The 21,994-nt window shown below is 37.8% G+C and overlaps 1 protein-coding gene across 1 annotated transcript; it reads right to left on the reverse strand.

Annotated features, from left to right (window-relative positions):
* Nucleotides 1-13,029: 13,029 nt before the first annotated feature.
* On the reverse strand, nt 13,030-21,462 carry LOC141900526 (nucleoredoxin-like). Its single transcript, XM_074787460.1, has 7 exons — nt 21,074-21,462; nt 17,851-18,102; nt 16,512-16,716; nt 15,664-15,752; nt 15,186-15,276; nt 14,968-15,077; nt 13,030-14,612 (listed from the first exon to the last, which is right to left on the reverse strand). The coding sequence occupies exons 1-7, from the start codon at nt 21,371-21,373 to the stop codon at nt 14,391-14,393; spliced, it is 1,269 nt and encodes a 422-aa protein (XP_074643561.1). The 5' UTR covers nt 21,374-21,462; the 3' UTR covers nt 13,030-14,390.
* Between the last annotated feature and the right edge of the window lie 532 nt (nt 21,463-21,994).

Consider the following 21,994-nt stretch of genomic DNA (forward strand, 5'->3'; position numbering starts at 1 on the left):
ATTCATTGCCTTATAGGTGGATATCTGAATATATATTTCATTTTCATTACCAATCTGTATTACCCCCTGTCCCATTACTCGTCTAACTTTATTTATCATCAGTCGCACAAGTATACCTTAGGCCTATATTACGATCATTTGAGTATGTTGTTTTTGAGTTTATTGCACATAAAATCGTGGCTTTACCCATTTACGAAGAGATGTTGGGTGCTGAGGTAGTACCGCTAGGATCAGGTCTAAAACGAAACGACTGTAGTACCTTAGTCAGCCCGTAGGCTTAAATATAATTTATATATTTACATTTGTACGGTAAGACGAAACATTGGTATCTTTTTTTTTACATAAAATGTCACGAAGAATGTTGTTAGAAGAATTGAATTCTGATGTCGACGTGGTTAACGTGTGTTTTTAACGAAACGTAATTTCCTACTTGCCTCGAGGGTTCACACTGTCGAAGGTATATACATATGATCCGGGGTACTTTCCCAGACATTACATACACGCATTGAACTTAGATTTTTCAACTAGATTTCATTGATTTCGTTAGAAAACACACAACCTACGATTCGGTATTTCACTTTTTATAATTCGAAGATACAGTATTTTTACTGTGATACATAGTTACGCATAGGGAGTTCTTTACATATCAATTACGGTCGACATATTAAACGACGGCCACCTGACACTGATAAAACTTACAAGCGATTCGTGACTTGAGTTATCATCTATCTGTTACTTTACAAAGATCCCCAAAGAATTGTGTGCAGCATGCAAAAAATTACGCTTTTCCAGAAAGCATAATTCATGCATAGCCTATTAATGTTTTAACGTAGTTAGTAACGTAGGTAGGCCTAGTAGTTTTCAGTCCTTGAGCACTGCTCTTCAACAAGGATAGAAATCGACAAAATGAAATAAATCGATCCCACAATACTATAAACACTGACCAATTACCAAGAAAAAACAAAACAAAAACACCGAAAGTGAAGGACAACTGACCTTTCTTCTAAATCGGGTTTAAGTAATCCGACGTTTGCCTTTTACCTGTTGGAAAGCCGTCAGTTCCTGCTACTGGTGCGCGCGGAACGATCGTCAACAGTACGTTCGGTTGCGAATGAATTGAATCGTACGCGATATTTTCACCAGCAAGAGAGACCACTTGGTGAAAAATAGTAAAATCCGCATATAGTCTTTTCTGATTACTGGTTGTGCGGCAGGTTCCGTGGCGAATACTTTATGTAATAATAACATGGCTGTAGAACTGGTCGGGAATGTTGTGTTTGTACAATTGGTAATTTATTGCCGATACAAATTCCGTACATGGAAATATCAACTGAAACTAGCAATTAGCAATTCTTCTACTGAAATCTATGAATAGATAGTCATTCGTTATCAATTTATCAATTCCAAAATTTCGAATGTAAAGCTCGAAAAGTGGCACTTACGTCGGAGTCTATATTTGCTGTGGGATTGACCGATTTGCAGATTTCCATTATTGTCAATAACCGTTATGCTAGGTTGATTTCATCGCGCATCAGTATCATTAAATTGATCGACTTACGCTGAAAATGATCATACGCAAGATCAATCATCGCTCTTGGCACAGGGATGATGATTTTAAATTTTATTCCGAAACTGCTGTACACGAAGTGTGTTTGTCGCGTACATTGTGCTGGAAGCTGGTATTGATGTAGCTACTACAACGACATTACAAAACCTCAGCAGTTGATGCCAATTTTATAGAGAAAGCGTTAATCGTTTTTCACCCGTGTTTATTTTATCTCTTAAAGGCATGATACGGCTCTGATAAGGGTACTTTTGCGCTGGCGATGTCGCAAGCGGAGATCTACGAGCAGCCATAAAGGGGATAATGCGAACGGATCGCGCACTTATCTTTGCACCATAACAACAGCTTTTAATGATTTATTTTGCAGATTACGTACTTGAAGAAGTTTTCATTGGTGCCGAAAGCAAAATCAAACAAAATCAACCAAACTTGTATGATCACGTCATATACTTTCAGTGCGTTCGTCACCAAGGCCATGGCCGTGTTTGCTACGCGTGGTCCGTCAAGTTTGATACGGTGAACTCGATTGATCTAGCATCATTTGTATTTTGATTGTCATCTCTTGCGGTATTAGTAAAAATCGTCTGAAATTGACGCAATAAATCAGGAATTCGGTGATAAATCAGGTCTGATCACGAGTATTACCTCGCGTATTAAGTGCCAGTTGTCGAATTGATCCAAAGACACACACGTGACTGTCGACAGCAGACCAGAAAATGCCACCGGTTAAAATATCTACTTTTAATTGGGTTTATCTGTGCGAGCTTGAACTCAACGTTTCCAATGTATTACGATCATTCTTCTATTTTTTCGATGACTCAAGGGACTGACTGTACGAACACCACGATTTTGTTTTCTCAAAATGACTCACAGAGTTGCCATGTACTACATGTAGGTACAATAACAAATTTCGACGTTCGTTTGGTTTTCGACGATGCACCATCACATGCGCAGATGTTGACAGAATTGATATTTCGATAAACTTTCATTCATCGAGACAAATGTCTCATTCACAGATGTTCAGGACAAAACGTAACGTACGTAAACGGTTTGACCAATCGTACTGAACAACCATACAGTACTACTAACATATCTAGTAACAGCCTAAATTCTAAATAGAATTTAATTGCCCATGAATAATACGCTTAGTATCATAAAACACTGAGATTAAACTGTAAATTTAGATTTGCAAAATAGTTGATTAGGGTAGAGAGTTTTCAATTCGCGTTTATCAGAAATGTTGGGTCTATTAAATGTGACTTGATACGAAGTAGATATTCATTAATATAAAGATGAAATAATATTTTGTTCACAAATGGTTTATCCTGACAAGACAGCTATTGACGAAAACATTTTCGCCAAAAACGGGATTATTATTCCCGCAAGTTTTATGCTAATTGAATTAGGCTTTAGGTTCTTAGGTCGCCGATCTGTGGCAATCAGCTGCCGCTATCCCATTAAACCACCACAATCACGGCACGTATATGGTTCTGCTGCCGACGCGACGAATGTCGACTCCTAATTTCATGTCCCTTGTGCCGATAATTATCCGGTAGCAATCGCTTTCACAAGCTCATACTCTTCTCATACTCTTCACGTACACGCAATATACAATATGAATGGCGAGGAGATGATATACCTCGCGATATTGCGTAATACTTTCTTCTTCGATTGTTAATTGTAAGAGTGCTAGAGATGACTATCAAAAAATGATATTCCCAAAATGAAAAGGACCCCTCAAAACAAGCTTCAGGCCTGTGCCAATGGGGGGTTCGGGGGTAGCGAACGAACCCCCTAAAGGTGCCATTCAAAAAATCAGTGTAAAAAGATTATTTTTTTGGAAAAATGATAAGTAATCCATTCTCAAATGATCTATTCGGGTTCACATTTAAGATCTGCCGTTTTCAATAGGGGATTGCATCTTTTTCACGGTGACCTAGTGGCATTTTTCTTAAAAGAGAATTGCCCCACACGGGTCTAAGCTTCAAGCCCAATATGATAAGTTATAGACGTGTAAGAAAAGCATAAAACTGAAACATTCGTAATAAACCAGTGAACTGTCCAGAGTCAATCCAAGACATATAAATCTCAGACCTAAAAGCCACCACATAACGCTACACCATGATAAAGACATTGTTGACTCAACTCATAATGTTCGGTGGTAGCTTTATTACTCTCCCTTGCTATTTTAAGAAAGTCGTATGAATTCAGTAGAGGCTGTGAGATACACACAACTTTATATAGAAAACATAGACATAAACGCGATAACAATATTCTTACACGTATTTCAAAATGTAATGGTCAGATAGATAAGTCATTACAAGATAACTTAATTACAAAATAAAGGCCAATATTCACAATAGTAATTCTTATCTTGAAACACCAATATTGATGACGTTGTGCACATCAACTCACACCCTACCCCTTAAAATACGCATACTATATCAATATGTCGAAAACAATTTTAAGGCGTCGGAAAAATTAAAAGATTTCGATCATGCAAGGATACAGTCTAGTCCCCTGCGTGCTGGAGCAAACATAAACTCTTTAAATGGAAAATGTATTCTGTACTTCAAAGTAGCCTATACGTGTTATGGAACACGTTTCCTGTCAGCATGGTCATATACGCAGCCAGCACACATGTTGTATCTGAATTAATGAAGAAGGATGACGGGTCTACAATATCCGGAATGTTATCCTGGATTAGCACATGTGTGATTATCTTGTCTGTATGAGTAAGAAATTCAGTAAGCCTAGTTTTAGGATAGGCTACCTTAAGGCAGGGAAAATTGAACGAAAAAGGAAACTGAGAACATTAAGAGATGAAATTCAAGGATCGATTGATCTCAAATTTTCTCGATGCCAGACACTCGCTAGAAGATAGAATACGAAACGGTTAATTCTGGTATTCCGTTTTGCAACGAAATTATATCATTCGTCCAAACTAGTTTTATACCAGAGGCAATATCACGCGAAGCGACATTTGCCGTAGAATTACGACATGCGAGATGCCCCGACATTTAAGTTCAAGACAAATGTGGAGAAATAAAATGCAGTGATAAAAAAGATAACTAGTGGAGTAGATCATAGGAAAGCTATGAATCAAGTATTCTATATCTTGTTCGTACCATTTATGTCACTAAACCTGTGGGAGTTACGTTATCGTCGGTGACCGTTTTTCCCTCGGTCAAACAAGAGGGCGAGTGTTAAGTCCATTCTTAAATGTCCAGCGCTCCATAACGAGTGTTCCGACCGACGAAAATAGATCATTACTCTCCGCGGAAGATGCTTGTTAATGTCGCGGAAAACATAACGCGAATCAAATCCGACACCCCATCACCGACTGAGTAAGTCTATGTGATAGGGTCGGAATTCGATAAAAACTCTCAGTCAATCCCCCTTAATAACCAATGTCCACGATAAAACATGGCTAAGATGTCCGTGTTACCGGACCTTTGATTGTCGAACCACGTTCATCGATTTCCACAACTTGTAAGCGGCCTCGTGTAAGGTCAACAAAACTGACCTATCAACATTGACAGTGACAAACTTCCAGCAATCCCCAAGATTCTAATATCCAACACTACTGAATATCGCCCGAGGTGTATCGGATGCAACAATGATTTGTCTCGTTAAGATTATATTTTGAAAATATTTTGATTAAGTTTACAATATAATTACCCACTATATAAAAAGAACCGTACGAAAGGATGCATGGAGCCGGCAGTGCCAGTGTGAATGATAATCAAACTCGTCTGCGGTGAATTACGTTTTGTGGGAAAGGGCAAATCAATAAGATAGGTCAATATCTTGGAAACTGGAGTGTCATTTGAATTCCCAGTAGCGATGAATATTCGCTGTGATCGTTACCCCACTGCCTGACCTACTGAAATTAGATTATTTTGGAGGGATTTATTTGGTTTTATGAGCCTAAAATAAACTGATACGACCAGTAATAAGAACGTCAAATGGGATTTAACGATATGAAGGTTTTTTTAACGATTTGCTGAACCCGAGGGTGACTGTCGTCCATCAACATTTTTATGTCAAAACCAAAATCGGTTTTGATCATCTTGCTGCAATCTAACAGGATGAGATTTATACTAGCGAGTTTACCCACTTCCGGTGTGTAGTGTGCCCCTTGCATGGAGAGGTCGTATTATGGGCTACTGGATAGGAATGTATTCTGATATTCCCTCTACATAGCGAACAAATGAAATTGCTGCTATCAAGAACTGTTTATATAAATAGATTTCGTCTTGATTATGCATATGTTGGAAAATCCATTTAGATCTAAGAAACCATACGAATCCTTTGTGCACACGTTATTGCGGCAGTGAATCACGAACCGGATATTCGAATATTCATATTATTTTTTTCTGTTGACTACGTGCGAATTTTATGAAATAAAAATGAAAATACAAATCTTTAATTACCCGGAGGCTAATTTCTGTAATTTAAGCGTTGTTGTTGCTGCTGATAGATGTAATCAGCAAATATTCTCACGTGTTTTCCAACCAATGGATAGAATCAACCAAGAATTTTTGTTATCACCTCAATATTCGCCAGTAAGCTTCAAAAAGGCTACGTCGGAAACGCGGTTCCGCGTCAAAGAATTGCGAGGCTTTGAGAGGCTAATTGGCACGCATTTCATCACAGATAGCCGGGTCTGATCATGGGGAAAATATGAGCTACTTTCCATAAGTATTAGATACGCCACATTCGGTATTGATAAAAATGTTCATGTGTTGGGAATTGGCGATTGTCCCCGTGAAAAAGACTTAACAAGTTGGCAATCTACATAACTGACTACTATTACCCCCGAGCACCTTCAGCAACTGTCATCACACTTCCGCCGTTACGGAATGTAAGAACGTTCATTATACTTACGAAATAAACCGCGTGAACCCATAAATTTGTTTGCTTATGGAAAACGAACCCCGAAGCTGCAGTGTGATATTTTCTATCTGCAGCCAACTACCGACGAAGAATCTAAAATATGTTTGAATTGCCATTTATTTTTGTTTTAGAAAATGAGTCAATATTTGTTGGACCATGGACTCGTGTCATAGTGCACCCAATCCTGGAAGTGGTTGTTTCCACAATGATCAACATCGCTATACGATCCTATGTACCCACTGTGGTAACGTCAGAAACTGAGGTTCTTGGTGAAGTCAATCTAACTAGAATTCCACCGATAAGTTATCAGGCGACGCATCGAGTGATCTCGACTAAACAGCAGTTAGTAATTGTTCCATTTCCACCGCTCTAAAATCATTTCCGTCATAAAAGTCGAAGTTGTTGATGGACCTTGTAATGGGCGATTTTTCAGCGTTCGAAAAAAATGGAAAGAAAAGAATCAACAAAACATGCACATCAAGTAAGATGGATCTTAGGTACACGTTACGTGTATACTGGTAACAGGTTGAGTTGACAGATAAACGTGCATAGAAATCAAATGTCGACGTCGTTGTCGTCGATCCTTTCTAAACTGCATTATTAATGCAATGAATGATTTTGGAAGCTATTTGAAGCACGTGCAAGTCGTCGAGTTTGTTTTCCGTATCATTTAGCTTTTAATCTGTCACATTTACTAGATTATAGCAATTCCTTTTTTAATTCGCATGTCTCCCAATGCAACCGCCGAGATTATACACAGCTGTGAAGGTCCTCTCGCTACAGGATGGCGACTCAACTCCGTAGAGACTGATTATATGATGTTTTCATTTTCTGAACGAATCAAGCGTGGAAAATTGGCCATCGCTGACAGCGCGAGGTGAAAAGCCGCCTAACGTACGTAGAGTAGTATACCGAGAATCACGGCAGGGCCCAGTGATAGATAATATCAGAAAATTGGAACTGAGAGCATCTTTATATAGAGCTCGCGTTCCGACGGTCAATTCCAGCGAACTCTTATAATTGCTTTTGATCGGTGATTTCGCAAATGGGGTGAACGCTCTCACAATTTCACATTTCACATAGATCAACCAACGGATATATCGAATAGAAAGGAAGTAGGGCTACTTGAAACCTGAATGATGATCATCGTTCACATTGCCTCCATATAAAAAAGTACACACATTATTTTTACGGGGAAACGCCTCTAAAGCCAAAGGTAACGCGGAAACTGACGACAAAAACATGTTTTAGCGTTTCCCTGTGTTGTGTACGTGTACGAGAAACGAAAAACGGGAACGATGATTCCGAGAACAAACATGTTTAATTCCATGTTTCTGTGTTCCCCTATTTTCCTGCTGCGTGTCGCGTGCGTTGGGCTTGAACGTCGAAACGGTGTTTCAACAAAATGGATTGCTGATTTCATTAATCAACTGCAATTCCGTTGAAATGCGTGATTTTTCAGTTTCAAGGACCACGTAAGATAAACACCGGTATCTTCCGCAAACATTAATCATCTTACTTTTTTCATTGCATCAGTTGCTGCTTTGATGAGCATCATTCAAAGTGGCAATAAGGTGTGGCGCATGCGCAGACTGAATGATTCGTTAATTCAACTATGATGTTTTGATTCTCACATGCGAATTTGGAGTTCGCTACACCGTTGCACCAATTTTATTTCCCTCGCGGAAGAAATGCCTTCCTTTTCTGACACGTTGACTTGATGTATAGAAAACGAGTCCCAAACGTGATTTATGATATAATTTTGTCGCCCGGTTTTTCGTTTTGACGGCAAGAAATTCGTCGCTCCTCTGATTTAGTAATAATAAATGACTATACCAGAGGTCTTCATTAGTCACTGTAGGAATTATCCCCCAGTCGGTCTCGTCACAACCATAATCTTTCTAATGAAACGAATCTGAATTTCAGCGTTCTAAAATGAGACGTCCAAAGTGCGCGTATATATCTTCTATCAGTAAACTTTGAGAATAAGGATTAGATTGATAATGTGTTCTCTTAAATTGTACCAGGGAATTAACGTCAGCGAGAGGTGATCACTGCATTGTATATCTGGTGATATTTTTGACAGTTGGGATGGACGTTTGGGAAATTTGAATCCCACCGGTGTGGACGTTATCTCATATTGCAATATTCCATATTCCCTTCTCGCAGCGATATTATTAATAATTTGAAAGCCGATAGGTCGTTTAGCTTTGCAAATGACGTTTCTCGTTCGTTTATGAATCGTCAATAATATGTTGGCGAGGTCGTCTGTCTTCAAAGACAAATTCTGACCAGAGACGTTTTCCCGGCGATAGATATTGAGTAAACGTCCACGTTATGTCTGAGAAATCACATGACCTATGACCGTCAGTTTGTTGTAAGCTAGTTTTCGTCATGTTTAGCGATGTACTTATCTTTCGCGGCCTAGGAGTCAAATAATGAATGATTTAGATATCGATATATTCTATTCTATAGTGGATTCAAATCTAACTTATACACGTACATGTGGAAATTGTTCGAATAAGTTCCCTTCTTCGGTGCGTTTGTCGTTTCAAATGGTTTTGCCGAATTTTCTTAAGGTTTATCTACCGGGCGGCGATTATTCTTGATGGCAAGATTGACAGGCGTTCGTGTTCGTATTTTAGAATAATCGTTTGAAATCGGTTTCATTTCCAATTATCTTCTCTAATCGGAAAGGATTCGTGGGACAAATATTTGATGAAAGTGAAATTGGCTTCGCGACTGTGGCAATTTTCGTTCATGAAATATGGCAAATAAGATTTGCAATCTTAACTCGGCTAGTGGAACGTAGCTTCATCAGTGTTATCAGGACTGTAGCACCAATCTTAAATATTCTTTCTTAAACAATTTGGTACTTGTTTGCCTTCAATGTTAAATATTGAGGTGCGACTAAGTGAGAATTTTTTTTCTCAACGTGGAACTGTATCACGCTTACAAGCAAGTACGTACGAAATATATAACATTGAAGACTACTCTTTGAAAGCGGCGAACTAGTTGTCTAGTTATGATGGATATATATTTGAAATTTATTCTTTCAAGTGTTCTATGTGTACTGTTTTTAGGCTCAAAAGACCAAGAACCTTTGACTTCTTCGTGTTCTTTTACGAGTCTGAACTACTAAGCTGTCGGCGAACTTTGACAAAACTTTGATGTCGGTGCAATCATCCAATTGCTAACATCATAGATTCGCCTTATAAGAGCGCCTAATGCGCGTTGCTGCTAATTTCCGAGACAGACAGAAACGACTATAAATGAAAGGAAGGAAGGTCTTTCTTATCGTTAGCCAACGTTGCAGTCACGCTTGTCAACAAAACGTAATTACAAATAAGGGCTAAGGAAGCCAACGTTTATACATTCATTGCTATGGTATGACTGTACAAAATACGTAAATTCGTATTTAGCGCGAAACTCTCACTGTTGTATTAAATGTACGCAGTCCCCCCAGCCTTCATTGGTATCTATCGATCTTTTAAAGCTAACACTCCATCAAGCAACCACACCCCTTTATCGGAACTTATCCGGTATGCATACTATCGTATTACGACACTTATACCGGCTATGGAAACGATTTCCAAACAAGAGCTTATTTGGTAATCAATGAAATCTCTATATCAACACGATGCAACCTTTATTTCTCACTGTAGCCTACCATTTCACTTTATTTTGGCGTACCGGGTATTCATTCTCTCCGCGTTTTGGACACCGACTAAACAGTTACACGTAAATTTGGGTTTCGATCATGTGCGATCCTATACATCGTGAACCACGCAGTGGCGTTGGAAACGTAGCGACTGCCAGTCTAATTCAATATCTTAAGAAAAGCTGTGGAAACTGTCGTTAAAGACAAATGACACAATGTTTCTTCCTCATGACCAGACAAATTGAAACTTTTAGTCGCCTTGGTCAATATGGTCAATACCGGGGTCAATATATAAACCATCGCTAACGAAGAACTCTCCCTCATACTATGGTTACCTGAAACAGTAAACCTGATTTTGGATAAACGAATACATGAGATTATGGCGAACGATTTCAGTAGCAGCAGGTGTGGTAAATTCCAGACTAGGCTAATTCGTCCCGTGAGCCGTGACTGTGACACTGACCACAGCTGATACTCCGTGGTTCGTTTCGTTCCGAAAGAGAATTGTTGGTCGTTAATTATTCGCTCGTCGTGTTGTGTTTGATACATGTGTACCCACCTGTACCCAGAGCGACATCGCCGAATACACTATTGGTGAGCTACCAAGCTGACTAATTTAGAACATATCGTTATGTCAGACAACCAGTCGGTCTGAAAACATCCTTCGAAAAGAATATATAAACATTTCCAATGAACAAAAGGAAAGTTTTATCTTTTGAAATACAATCTTAATATTCAGAGTAAATTTAGACTCGTTAACATTTCGTATTACGTCAAATGTTAATACCGATCCCGAATACTGTGACGTGCATATCCTCAACAGCGGCATACTGCTTTCCTAAGACGATCGGCGCACTTGCTTCATCCCCACGCAAACCATTGCGATGGCTGATTTGATTAAACGTCATCGAGTGCAATAATTTCAAATTGATTGAGTGATTAATTACAGTCGCGGAGTTCGCTATATCGATAGTTTCTTTTCTTATAGCGTAGACGTCGACGTCTGGGACTGAAACCAAAATCAAACAGCTTAGCGCACTTATGCAGCTTATTGATAATTCATTAACGCTGTCGAGATGATCAGATGAAGAAAGAATGAAGTCGGGATATCGTATAATCTCGTGGGATGAATAGCAAACCTAAACCGATTCGCGGGACAAATAGCAACCCACAACTGATATTGAAGGTCCCTGATATTTCTAATCTGAACATTTTGGCCGTTTGATATTTTCATGTTTCGTACTCATGTGCCGTGAAAACTCTAACTCTTCAAAGTTTATGCCCGCATGTTTAGTGTAATTTTCGCGTTATCAACTCGGTGTGATTGAATGACAATATGTTGTTCTTAATATGACTTAACATTGATTTCCTGGCAACTGGAACGATGCAATTGAGGGTGATTGTGAAATGCCTAGCATCACCATTTTAGACGATTATTACAATAAAAAGTAAGATTAGGCATAACGTCTGTTAAACTCGATTTTGATGGGAAATTGATTTATGTATTCAACTGGCTAGAAGATTCAACGCTGTATCCAATTCATGTCCGTTCAATATCTGATTTAGTGAAACGGATTGCTACCAGTCAGAATCACGATGACGTTCATCATCGTTGTCGGTGGGTGGCATTTTTCACTTTTGAAATCACCATGGCCACTGCCTCCTGATGCGAGACGTGAAAACAGTATTCACGACCGATGAGAAAAAAATGATTTATTAATTGCAAAGTATGCGTACATTGACCATTACTAGCTAAACATTTAGTATCAGTATTTGTTTTTAACGATTCCTTTAGAGTTGGAAATGAATTTTCAAGCTGTAAATATAATGTACGGACTAGCCGGTTTTAAAAATGAACTTACAAAAATTTACCATTCGCTTGGTTCGCGCTTGGAGTTCACGTTTAGAAATGCAATCATCGTAATATAGGCGAACGTAAAGACTTAGATAATTGGCTTAGTTTTTAACTTCACAAGTCATATAATTATACTTGTAGCCGCACTTTTGCCATCGACTCACATATCTAATCTCTAAGTCACTTCAGAAATATATAATAAGAACCAGCAGATACGATATGCGATGCTATAACTATAAAAATCGTATCGGTATCATCATTTTCGATTCCAAGATCAAATTAAGTATGCAGAAAAATATTAACTTACCGATGGAACATTAACCTTTCGATTTGCGCACTGAATTCGGGAAAAATTCTGTAGCAATCACGTACCGAAAATGAACAGATCATTAAATAAACTGCCCAAAGTTAACTGCAAACGTGTATCTCACATAGATTCTGCGTTCTGTTATGCAAATTAGTCCATTTAAAGTAAAGAAATGGCATGCTTGATAAATTCAAGGCTGTACACGTCGCGACATGGACTTCGATATAACCCAATACGGCTCTTTATGAGATGGTAATTCGTCATATTAGCTTTGCCTGGAACGTCGCAGCATTTTCTGTTAATGATTTTCTATTTGTGTGTGTGTGGCGCAAGAAAATAATACTCAGCAGCGGCCGGGGCAAATTAAAGTTGGGCTGTTAGTATTTCCATGCATCCAGTATTATTAGGGTACATTGAACTCATCATACATTTTTTGGAAGTATCATGGTACCATGCACAAACGCACACATTCCGTATGGACGATCTCATCAATAGGTTATAGCTTCGTCAATGAACGTTTTAACACTGGTTTTAGAAAACTTGGTAACTTATTGCCAGCTAACGTAATGAAGTCGATCTTGCCTTTGTTGTTAGTCTCCCGGATAGATTAGAATCACTAATTCCGAGATAGGAGGGAATACGCGAAAAGCAGTGTCGTTGATCAAGGGTATGTCTTACAGCCGTTTCTCCATACACATTCCGATATCAAATGAGAAGTAAAAAATCGATCGTTTATCAATACATGTACATTTTTTTATTCAAAAGATTCCTTACAGATACATTATCATACATTTACAATTGTTTGCAGCGCGAGCAGAAAAAATCTATTTGCATAGAGAACATTTTCGAAGCAATATATACAAAAAAGGTTGCACAGCAGGCTTTTAGATAGGTCCTACAAAAGGTACAATATTTTCATTACAATATCAGCATAGTAAACACATTCATCTATATTTCAGTATTTCAGTCATATAACACAAGTCGAACTAATCTCATTTGAAGTATTTGTATTTGATGTTGTAGTAAAAGCTGTAGATGTTTCGAACAGCAGTTTTTTACCATAAGCCATTATCAATTACGATTATCACTTTCCGAGACTCCTTACAAGTCAAAAGTAAATGAAAAAATATGAGCAGCACTGAACATAAATGGCAAAACTTACAACGCGAGACATTAGTCTTATATGGTTCTGCATTAACTGGTAAAACTCACCAATAAGTCAATAAACCACCAATTTCCATTGGACTTTCTTTTATTAACGGGTCAGCTGTATATTATCGTGTTTTAGACAGACTGCTAAAAATAACTTCAGTTATGAATTGTAAACGGTTTAAGTATAATTAAAAAGAAAAAAAAAACAAAGTTGACAAAACAAACGAGCTATAAATATGATCAGCTGGCATAGCCAAAATACATGTACCTTTAGTGATATCTAAAAGCAGCATGATTCTGTAGCGAGTGAGACCATGATGGTGAGACCAGGCACAGTAAAATGATTCACTGAATCCATACCGGTAGTTAAATGCAGTTGAGCACAGAAACAAATAGCACAGAAAAATAAATCCATTGAAAAACACATTTCAGATCTTGATCGGGATTCTAATAACAAAATAATCTTTAAAAAAACCCTAGTAAACCTTTTTTAAGAAATATTGGAAATTGAAATAAGGCCGTGTTTTCACAAAATAAAACAATGAGACACTTCTTAATTTGTATTTTACATTCTGATATCGATTTCTTGAATTTTTCAGAAAGGCTCATACATCGAATACACAGCCTCAACCTTCAAGGACCAAGCACAATTCAGCAAAAACTATAATTCATAACGTAGTAACCGCTTAATTCAGATCATTTGGGACCAAAAAATTAATCCGGTTTACGGGAAATCCTGTCATTTTCTTCTTTATATATGAACAAATGGACAGCAAATAATGTGCGGATTAGACCAAAATCCAGATTAAGCGGATTAGGCTGTAGTACTACGAACATGAGTTTGAAGACGCATATACACATAGGACGCACCAATAGCAAAAACTACATTCTCCTTTTTGGTTACTAGCTATCAATATTTACACTTAAACTTATTAATCTCATTCATCGTTTGTTATACGTTGTTATCATCGACGCCATTTTTATCATCAACATCGATAATTCGTGGTTGTAACTGTCCAGCTTCGTATTTTCGTATAAAATCCCGCACGTCCTGCTGAGCGATTGTACAAGCTTCAGAAACATACAGTTTCCTCTCTGGAATGTCTGTGATAACTAAAATTGGGTTGCGGTCTTCGAGCGCAATGAAGTCTCGTAAAGTATCGCACACTTCATCCTGGAGAAAAAAATAATTAAACACCAGGTATCAAGAACCTTTTTTATCAATAAATTAACACTTATACAATTTTAACTAATGGTCCAGAGACAGCATGGTCATTTAGTGAAATGCCTGACAATTTCTATATTTAATGCTCCTGCTGAACAAACAAAGTAATTATTGACCTAAAATCTCACCACAATTCATTAAGTTAACAAAATATACATAAGGTACAGACATGTATGGAAATACCATGCTATCCTTGACTTTTTGAACAAAAAGGCCAGAAGACCCATCCCACAAAAACTTAACAAATGCGTAAGTGCTAAATTTGAAGTCCGCCATCTTGTGCAAGTGGGTTTAAAAATCTTACATCTCCTCCATAGAAAAAGAATAGCTCCTGGTCTTGTCCCTTAGTGTGATGTTCATCAGCAATTTCTTTAAGAGTTGACATAGCCATTCGTTTATCATCTTCCTCGCCATCTACAACATCAAGATTATATCGATAAACATCAAGCATTGTTTCAACGAGCCAGAATTCTAATGACATAAGGCTAATTTGTGCGATTATGTAGGAGAAGGAAAACCTACCAGTGAATAAAATCAAGCAAGCAGCCTCATTCACTTGTGGTACCAAGAAATCGTTCAATTCATAAAGCGATTTTGAATGCCAGGGAAAATCCTGTAAAAATTAGATATTATAAAGACATTTTTCAATATAAACCATTCATATACATATATATGTACCACACACATACTTCAGACTTCATTTTTATCTATCAATTGTGTACAGCATTTCATACTTATAGAATGCACCTATTAACGCCAAGTGTTTAAGATCTACTTGACTGAAAATTGAACGATGAAATAAAATTCGCTGACGTCAAACGGTGAATATGGTACATTTGCAATACGCAGATCGATCGGTCGGTCATATAGGAATCAATCGAAATAACGATGTATCTATTAATTTCACTTATCGTCAGCATCTATCTACGCGAGTTAATTAATTAAAATTAATCCGATAACCAACCGAACAGTCTCATTTGTGATCTAATCAGTAAATTACCTTTCCTTCCGGATCCATCGTCACCGCGACGCGGCCATTTTTTGTTATCACTTTATCATTTTCATCCACTATTACTAGTGACGGTATACCTGAATAATGTATACATGCAAAACAACTTAATGGACTCCAGAAAGTCTGATGGAATATCATGATCGACAATCATATGAAATCAACTTGGTAGTTAGTAAGCCGTCATCATTTGTTCTATTGAATGTAACTCGAGTCACTCAATCAGCGGGTTGTAAGGACCTAACTTAGGCTTACGATCCTCAATTCTGTTTCATTATATGTGGAAAAACTTTCGTGATGATAACTGTTTCAATGAGGAACCTCCAATGCTCCGGTGGCAGACAAGGATGCGCCAGGTTCACTAGTAGTTACTCGGTCTTCGGGGTTCAATTTCTTCTACATTTCCATAAAAACCGAATGAACTTTTCTCTAAGATAGATCAATCATTCATGAAAACTATTATACCCATATACGAGCAGAAAAATGAATTGAAAGTATATTTGGTGGGTCATATGATAATGTATGGATTCAGGAGCCTAAAATTTCAGTTAGAAGTTCATTAACAATGACCTAATTTTGACAATGAATAGCTGGGGGATTAACTTGTGTTGCAGCACCCCATTGCTCTGATGCGTAACAGATACAAGAGCTTAACAAAATATCTTTTAAAAATTTCTTTATTCTCAACGAGTTGATTGTAGGATCTATCACTTCGTGTCATCGATCATCTTCTCTTCGAGATGATAAAACATTGACTGCTTGCATTTTGACTATTGATTCAAGTACCTGCAATGTAATCGTAACTATTATCGAAATATCAAAACCCATCAATCACTCACCACTTATCGTAAACATTGTCGTCAATTTTTTACACCTCTCATCACCGAACGGTATCGCCAGCCAGGGCATCGTTGAGAAATATTCATCGAATGAACTTTCGCTTCGATCCGACGACACGAAAATTATTTCGAAGTTTAAACCATCTTCTTTCAGTTTGTTGTACGTTCGACATAGATTCGGAGTCAATGCTTTACACGGCGGACACTGAAAATGAACATGACAAAAACCACTCTTAAACCGAAATAAATGTAAATGTTATTAGTAACACAAAAGCATTTTATGATGGTAATAAATAAACTAATGGTTGCGGCAGAGCAAAGCCCCTCACATGATGTACCCGATTTTTCCCATTGCTACCAATGAATCTCATAGCGGCAGAGAATGCTTTTCTTTATGCATACTAGCCATTTAAAATAAATGCTCTCCACACTTCCTAGGGTTCTTAGTAAAGTGCGAACTATTTTGTTATCAGTTGAATTCACAGATGCATCAGGTGTACACACAGAAACCCATCAGATATATCTGCAGTACTGTAACGAACCATCCAACCGATAAAATAGTGAGAGAGAGACCTTCCGCAGCAATGCTTTGTGCGATTACGCAATTAGATTTTTGACTGAATTAATCTTCTACAGCGACATATCTCCAGTAGACAAATCGCTTTAACTTAACAAAATCTAAGACGCATAATCTGCCGTGTAAATGCGTTTCTTTGATAAAATGCCATGCACAGTGCCGTGCCATGTTTAACAGAATGCAACTTGCATTTTCGAGAAAGTAAAAACAGCTAATGCCAGCTATAAATATACGGCAATACCCACCAACAAACCTCTGAATGGCCAATAGGGAGGAAGGAGTCAATGTGGTTTTAATCCACTTAAGATTATTTTTGATGAGTAATTGCCTTTATTGATTCAGTGGCTTCATCAACATCAAAGGCAGCATATTACAATTCTACTTTATACTTGTCATTGAGACAGTACATTAGTTGTCTGTGAGGTCGAAGTAGGTTGATTAAATGAAGCATCTCCATGTAGATTTGTGTGCAAGTCTCTTCATCATAATTTTAAGTACGAGTACCAAATAACAGTCTTTTGTTATGGGAGTCACTGGAACTTTGAGAGTATATTTTCTTTGAAAGGCCTAGGTTATCAATACTCTCGCAGTATAGTTGTTGGGAAGTATATTCCTTGCCAATTCCAAACTGAATATGAATTTATCCTTCCTTCTACTCAAATTCAATGAGCGACTAATACTTTTCTTCTGATCCAGGACCCAGGTTGATTTACAAACATATGTACTACTAGTGTGTGGAGGCCTTTATACTTCAAAACTTACCCAATTGGCTGAAAAATAAATTCCTTTTACTTTTCCTTGAAGAGTCCGAGATTCGACAAGTTCTCTTTTATCATTCAGTAGTGGTCCCGAGATTGTCTCCATCAATGGTTTTGGTTTCCATGGATACTGTTTCCCGTCTGGGTCATTAAGTACGATACTGCGGCCATCATCAGTCAGTTTGGCACCAGAGGCGCCGTCCAGTAATATTAAAGTTGGAATGCCTTGGACTTTGAATTTCTTATTCAACTTTGCCTGAAATCATAGTAAAATTCATAATGATAATAGATACTTCAAACAAAACATCACCATATTCAGCCGGAACTGGGAATATTTTCCAAAAAAATACTTTCGAAGTCATTAACATTGGCATTAATGAGGAGGTGAAATGGCTTCATAATTTGTAAATTCAGGTGTAACTCTACTGTGTATTCCATCATGTGTGATCAGTTTGTACACCATCTGGTACACATCACTGCAGACTGCAAGTTTGTTTAGTAAAATGAAAGTTGTTTTTAAGCAAAGCCTCGAAGAAAAGGAAGCCATCAAAAATAACAATACCGACAAAACTACGATACATAAAACGACTATCAATGACACGAAATGAGGGCCTGCCAAATATCTGCCCAGCTCAATCACTGGGATTTTTGGTAAGAAAACAGGCCACAATGGCTATGATTCGAGCAAAAGATTCTTAATTATTCATACTTTGCACAGTTTCAATGATTTATTTGTCACGTATAATTGGACTTCTATATTCAAAAGCACAAGTTAAAAGCCTATTCATAATTCAACAACATCAAATTGCATGCGTCCCGGCTGGAAACTTGAGCACAACTTACCACTGACCTAACTGAATTGTGAGAGAAGAGAGAAATCATGAAAAATCATCACATAAAATAACACTTAAATTGTCTATTTTTGTGAAAGAAAATAAATCAAATTGAAGTCTGATAGGCCTTTGGCTTGAATGCATGATTTGAAATAGGACACACTGATCACCAAATAATCCTCATCCAATTCTAACTGACTTGAACTTGTAACTTCTAGTTGATTACGTCATAATCAATTTTGCCTTAACTGATGCAGAACTCTCAATCTGCAACAGGTCCGAAATCCCAGCACATGTACACATGATGTAAATTAAAAGCAAAGCAATTAGGATAAGAAAGGTGGATGGAGATGATAAGGAAATTATCAGCAGGTAGAAGTAAGCAAAGATAACATACTGACAACCAGTGAAATTGAAACATATAGGGCTTCGTACTAACATCCCATTTCAGACTACAAACATCCCATTTCAAACTCAGTTTATTCATCTTCACTGTACTTCGCCAAGAGAATTTAAGTTTAATAAGTACAGATTTGGTAAATTTCTAGGAAGATTCTGAACTAAAGGATAGCACAGTACAGGCCTACAGCTACTTGTAACTTTTAACAATCGCAACTACTCAAAAGAACTGATTTTTAAGAACAAAATATGCTTTCACGTTCAATGAATGCTGCAGAGTACGGCTGGATTTTTATTTCGACGTGGAAACAAAATCGATTCGCACACATTGCAAAGAATTTAGCAAAAATGCCACGGAAATGTTGCCCTTTTTTATGAACATATGTCGAAACAATACTGAAGCAAACCCCTGCCGTATCAATCAGTCAGTCTAGACTTGCCAACTCACCTGACTTACACAGCTCATTTCTACCCCTTTGGCTCTTATTATATGTATATATACATAGTTGCAATTCACCAACGCCAAGATTCTTAATATTATTGTAAGAAATTTCCTAACTGCCATTTCATTTGCATAAACAGGTTAACCGCTCTATACCAACTGATACTTAATGCAATCGTTAATCAGTCTGCTTAATACTCGATGTAATTAAGTAGAAGGGGAGCCAATGATGAGATGAAAAGATGACATCAAAAGCCCTCATGAAGAAAAGAATGTTGGGATAATTGGCTAGACTGCAACATCTGGAATTGTAAGTTAAGTTCCTATTAAGTATCTGCATTAGCTTGAAAACAACATCAGGCTACTCTGTGTGTACGCATCTCTGTCCAGTGGTAAATCCACTTGACTGGTGTTACTCTTTTAGTACTGTAAACCTATCAGCACTGCACAAACATCGGAAACTCACTAAGACTCACTTAGAGACTCAGGCGCTTGAAAATTCTAAACCTTTTCGATAGGATGAAATGTCTACAAAAAGTAGAATAAGGCCTAACATAAGCATATGAGTAGGATGGCGTAGGCTAACTCTGAATATCTTGGAATAGCTTGGTTTCATACATCTTGATTCTGGTAAAATAGCGGCTGAACTACCGTTTCCATCTAGAAGCCTACAGGAATGGTGTCATAACATTTCCATTCAATTGTAGTTAGGCCTAATTGGGATTCAAACATGCAAGCACTGCATCCCGCTACAATGCTACAACCAATAAGGCCAGATATGGACTCATATAGGCCTAGGCCTATAGGCAACATAACTTTTTTAAGCTCTTCCACTTTTTTAGCTTCTAACGTATTAACGCATAGGCCTAACCCTATGCTAACCCTAATCCTCAACCTAACCCGTCTGTCGTCTGGACCGTAGCCCTTATTTTTTGCAGTTGAAAAAGCCGCCATTTTGTTTACTTACAACGTGTGAGACAACGCCACAATCATACTGCTGGGTCCAGTTTCTCGAAAAAGTAAGGCCTTTTCGCCTTTAAAGTAAATTTTCGGTTTAATTGCTATTGGTTATTTCATATTTTCAATGAGGACAACAATTCAAACTTAGGGCCTTACCGTTTTAAGCTTCAACTATTTTATGAAAATGAACCCTCAAGATGGAAACATACGCCAGGTTTGATTTTGACCGGCATGGACCAATTGACGTCATGGTGAACAGTATGTGTCACACTTACTTCCAGAATACCAGTAGGCCTATCTACCAAGATATTCAAACTTTTTTCCTTCTTTTGGAAGATATCTGGCAGATGGATATTTTGTCATTGATGTTTCCCACAATTAAAATTATCAGTTGGCCTACAGCATTGCAGGGAACACTGCAAGACAGGTAAAATTGCTAAGATAGAACTGAGAACCATGAAGGGCATATGTTGCAATCACATCAGCTGAAATTGTGTCAAAAATTGTATCTTTTTTCAAACCTAAGTTTGTAAAAGTTCTTCGTTTTGCCATGGCACTTTTTTAAGTGTACCTTGCAATCTATGTTGCATTACCTTACGATCACGGTCTACATACGGCAAAACCAACCACGGCATTTCATCATAATATTCCAGAAAGTCATCTTCCGATTTATCCCAACTTATATAGATTATCTCTAAACTTCTATCACTGTGATTCTGTCTGAAATTTTCGTAGAAATCCACCAACTGAGGGGTGAAAATTCTACACGGCGCACACCAATCTGCAGAAAAATACAGGCCAACAATTTTGCCCTCACCGAACAGTTTATTCACGGGAATCTGGTCGCCGTTTTTGTTTTGAACATAATCTCCAAGTATATCCAAACAAGCCATGACAGAATATATGGCCAGACATTCACGAATAACGCCTCAATTGGGCCACAATTTATGGAGCCGGTTGAACAAGCAGCTCTTCGCGCACGGTTTAGGTCGTCTAATGGATCAGGTGGTGGCGCCACCACGTGGCCTCAACAGTAACTATAAAACTGTCACCTCGCTCAAATTCATGGCTAGAAGGTGGCGTCGTCTACGGTGAATCTTCCTACTAAATTGAGTTGAAAAACTAGATGGCAAAACCACTGACTCAGTAATAAAACGGCCATGGCAAAACAAATGATGCTTTTCGGGTTTTCTATCGTTAACGAGTTTTTTTTTACCAGTGATAGAGCTTAATTGGCACTTGAAAATAATTTGATGCGTTAGAAAATTGAATGAAGCATTTTATAGTAACTATTAGGAATAAAATTTTAGGGAAATTCACATGGCAGAATCAGAATACCCGTAACTATTATTCAATTTAGCCTATGTATAGTTTGAAGTCCTATTTGTGAATTCTAACTATGTCAACAACCAGAGTCGGTGCAGTGTGATCGCGTTGTAAAGTGGGATCTCATCTAGCTTCACCCTCTCCGAATTTTTTTTTGTTCTGTTAAAAGTTGGAAACGAAATGTCAAA

Source organism: Tubulanus polymorphus, chromosome 2 (genome assembly GCF_964204645.1).
Source record: "Tubulanus polymorphus chromosome 2, tnTubPoly1.2, whole genome shotgun sequence".
Taxonomy (NCBI): Eukaryota; Metazoa; Nemertea; class Palaeonemertea; order Tubulaniformes; family Tubulanidae; genus Tubulanus; species Tubulanus polymorphus.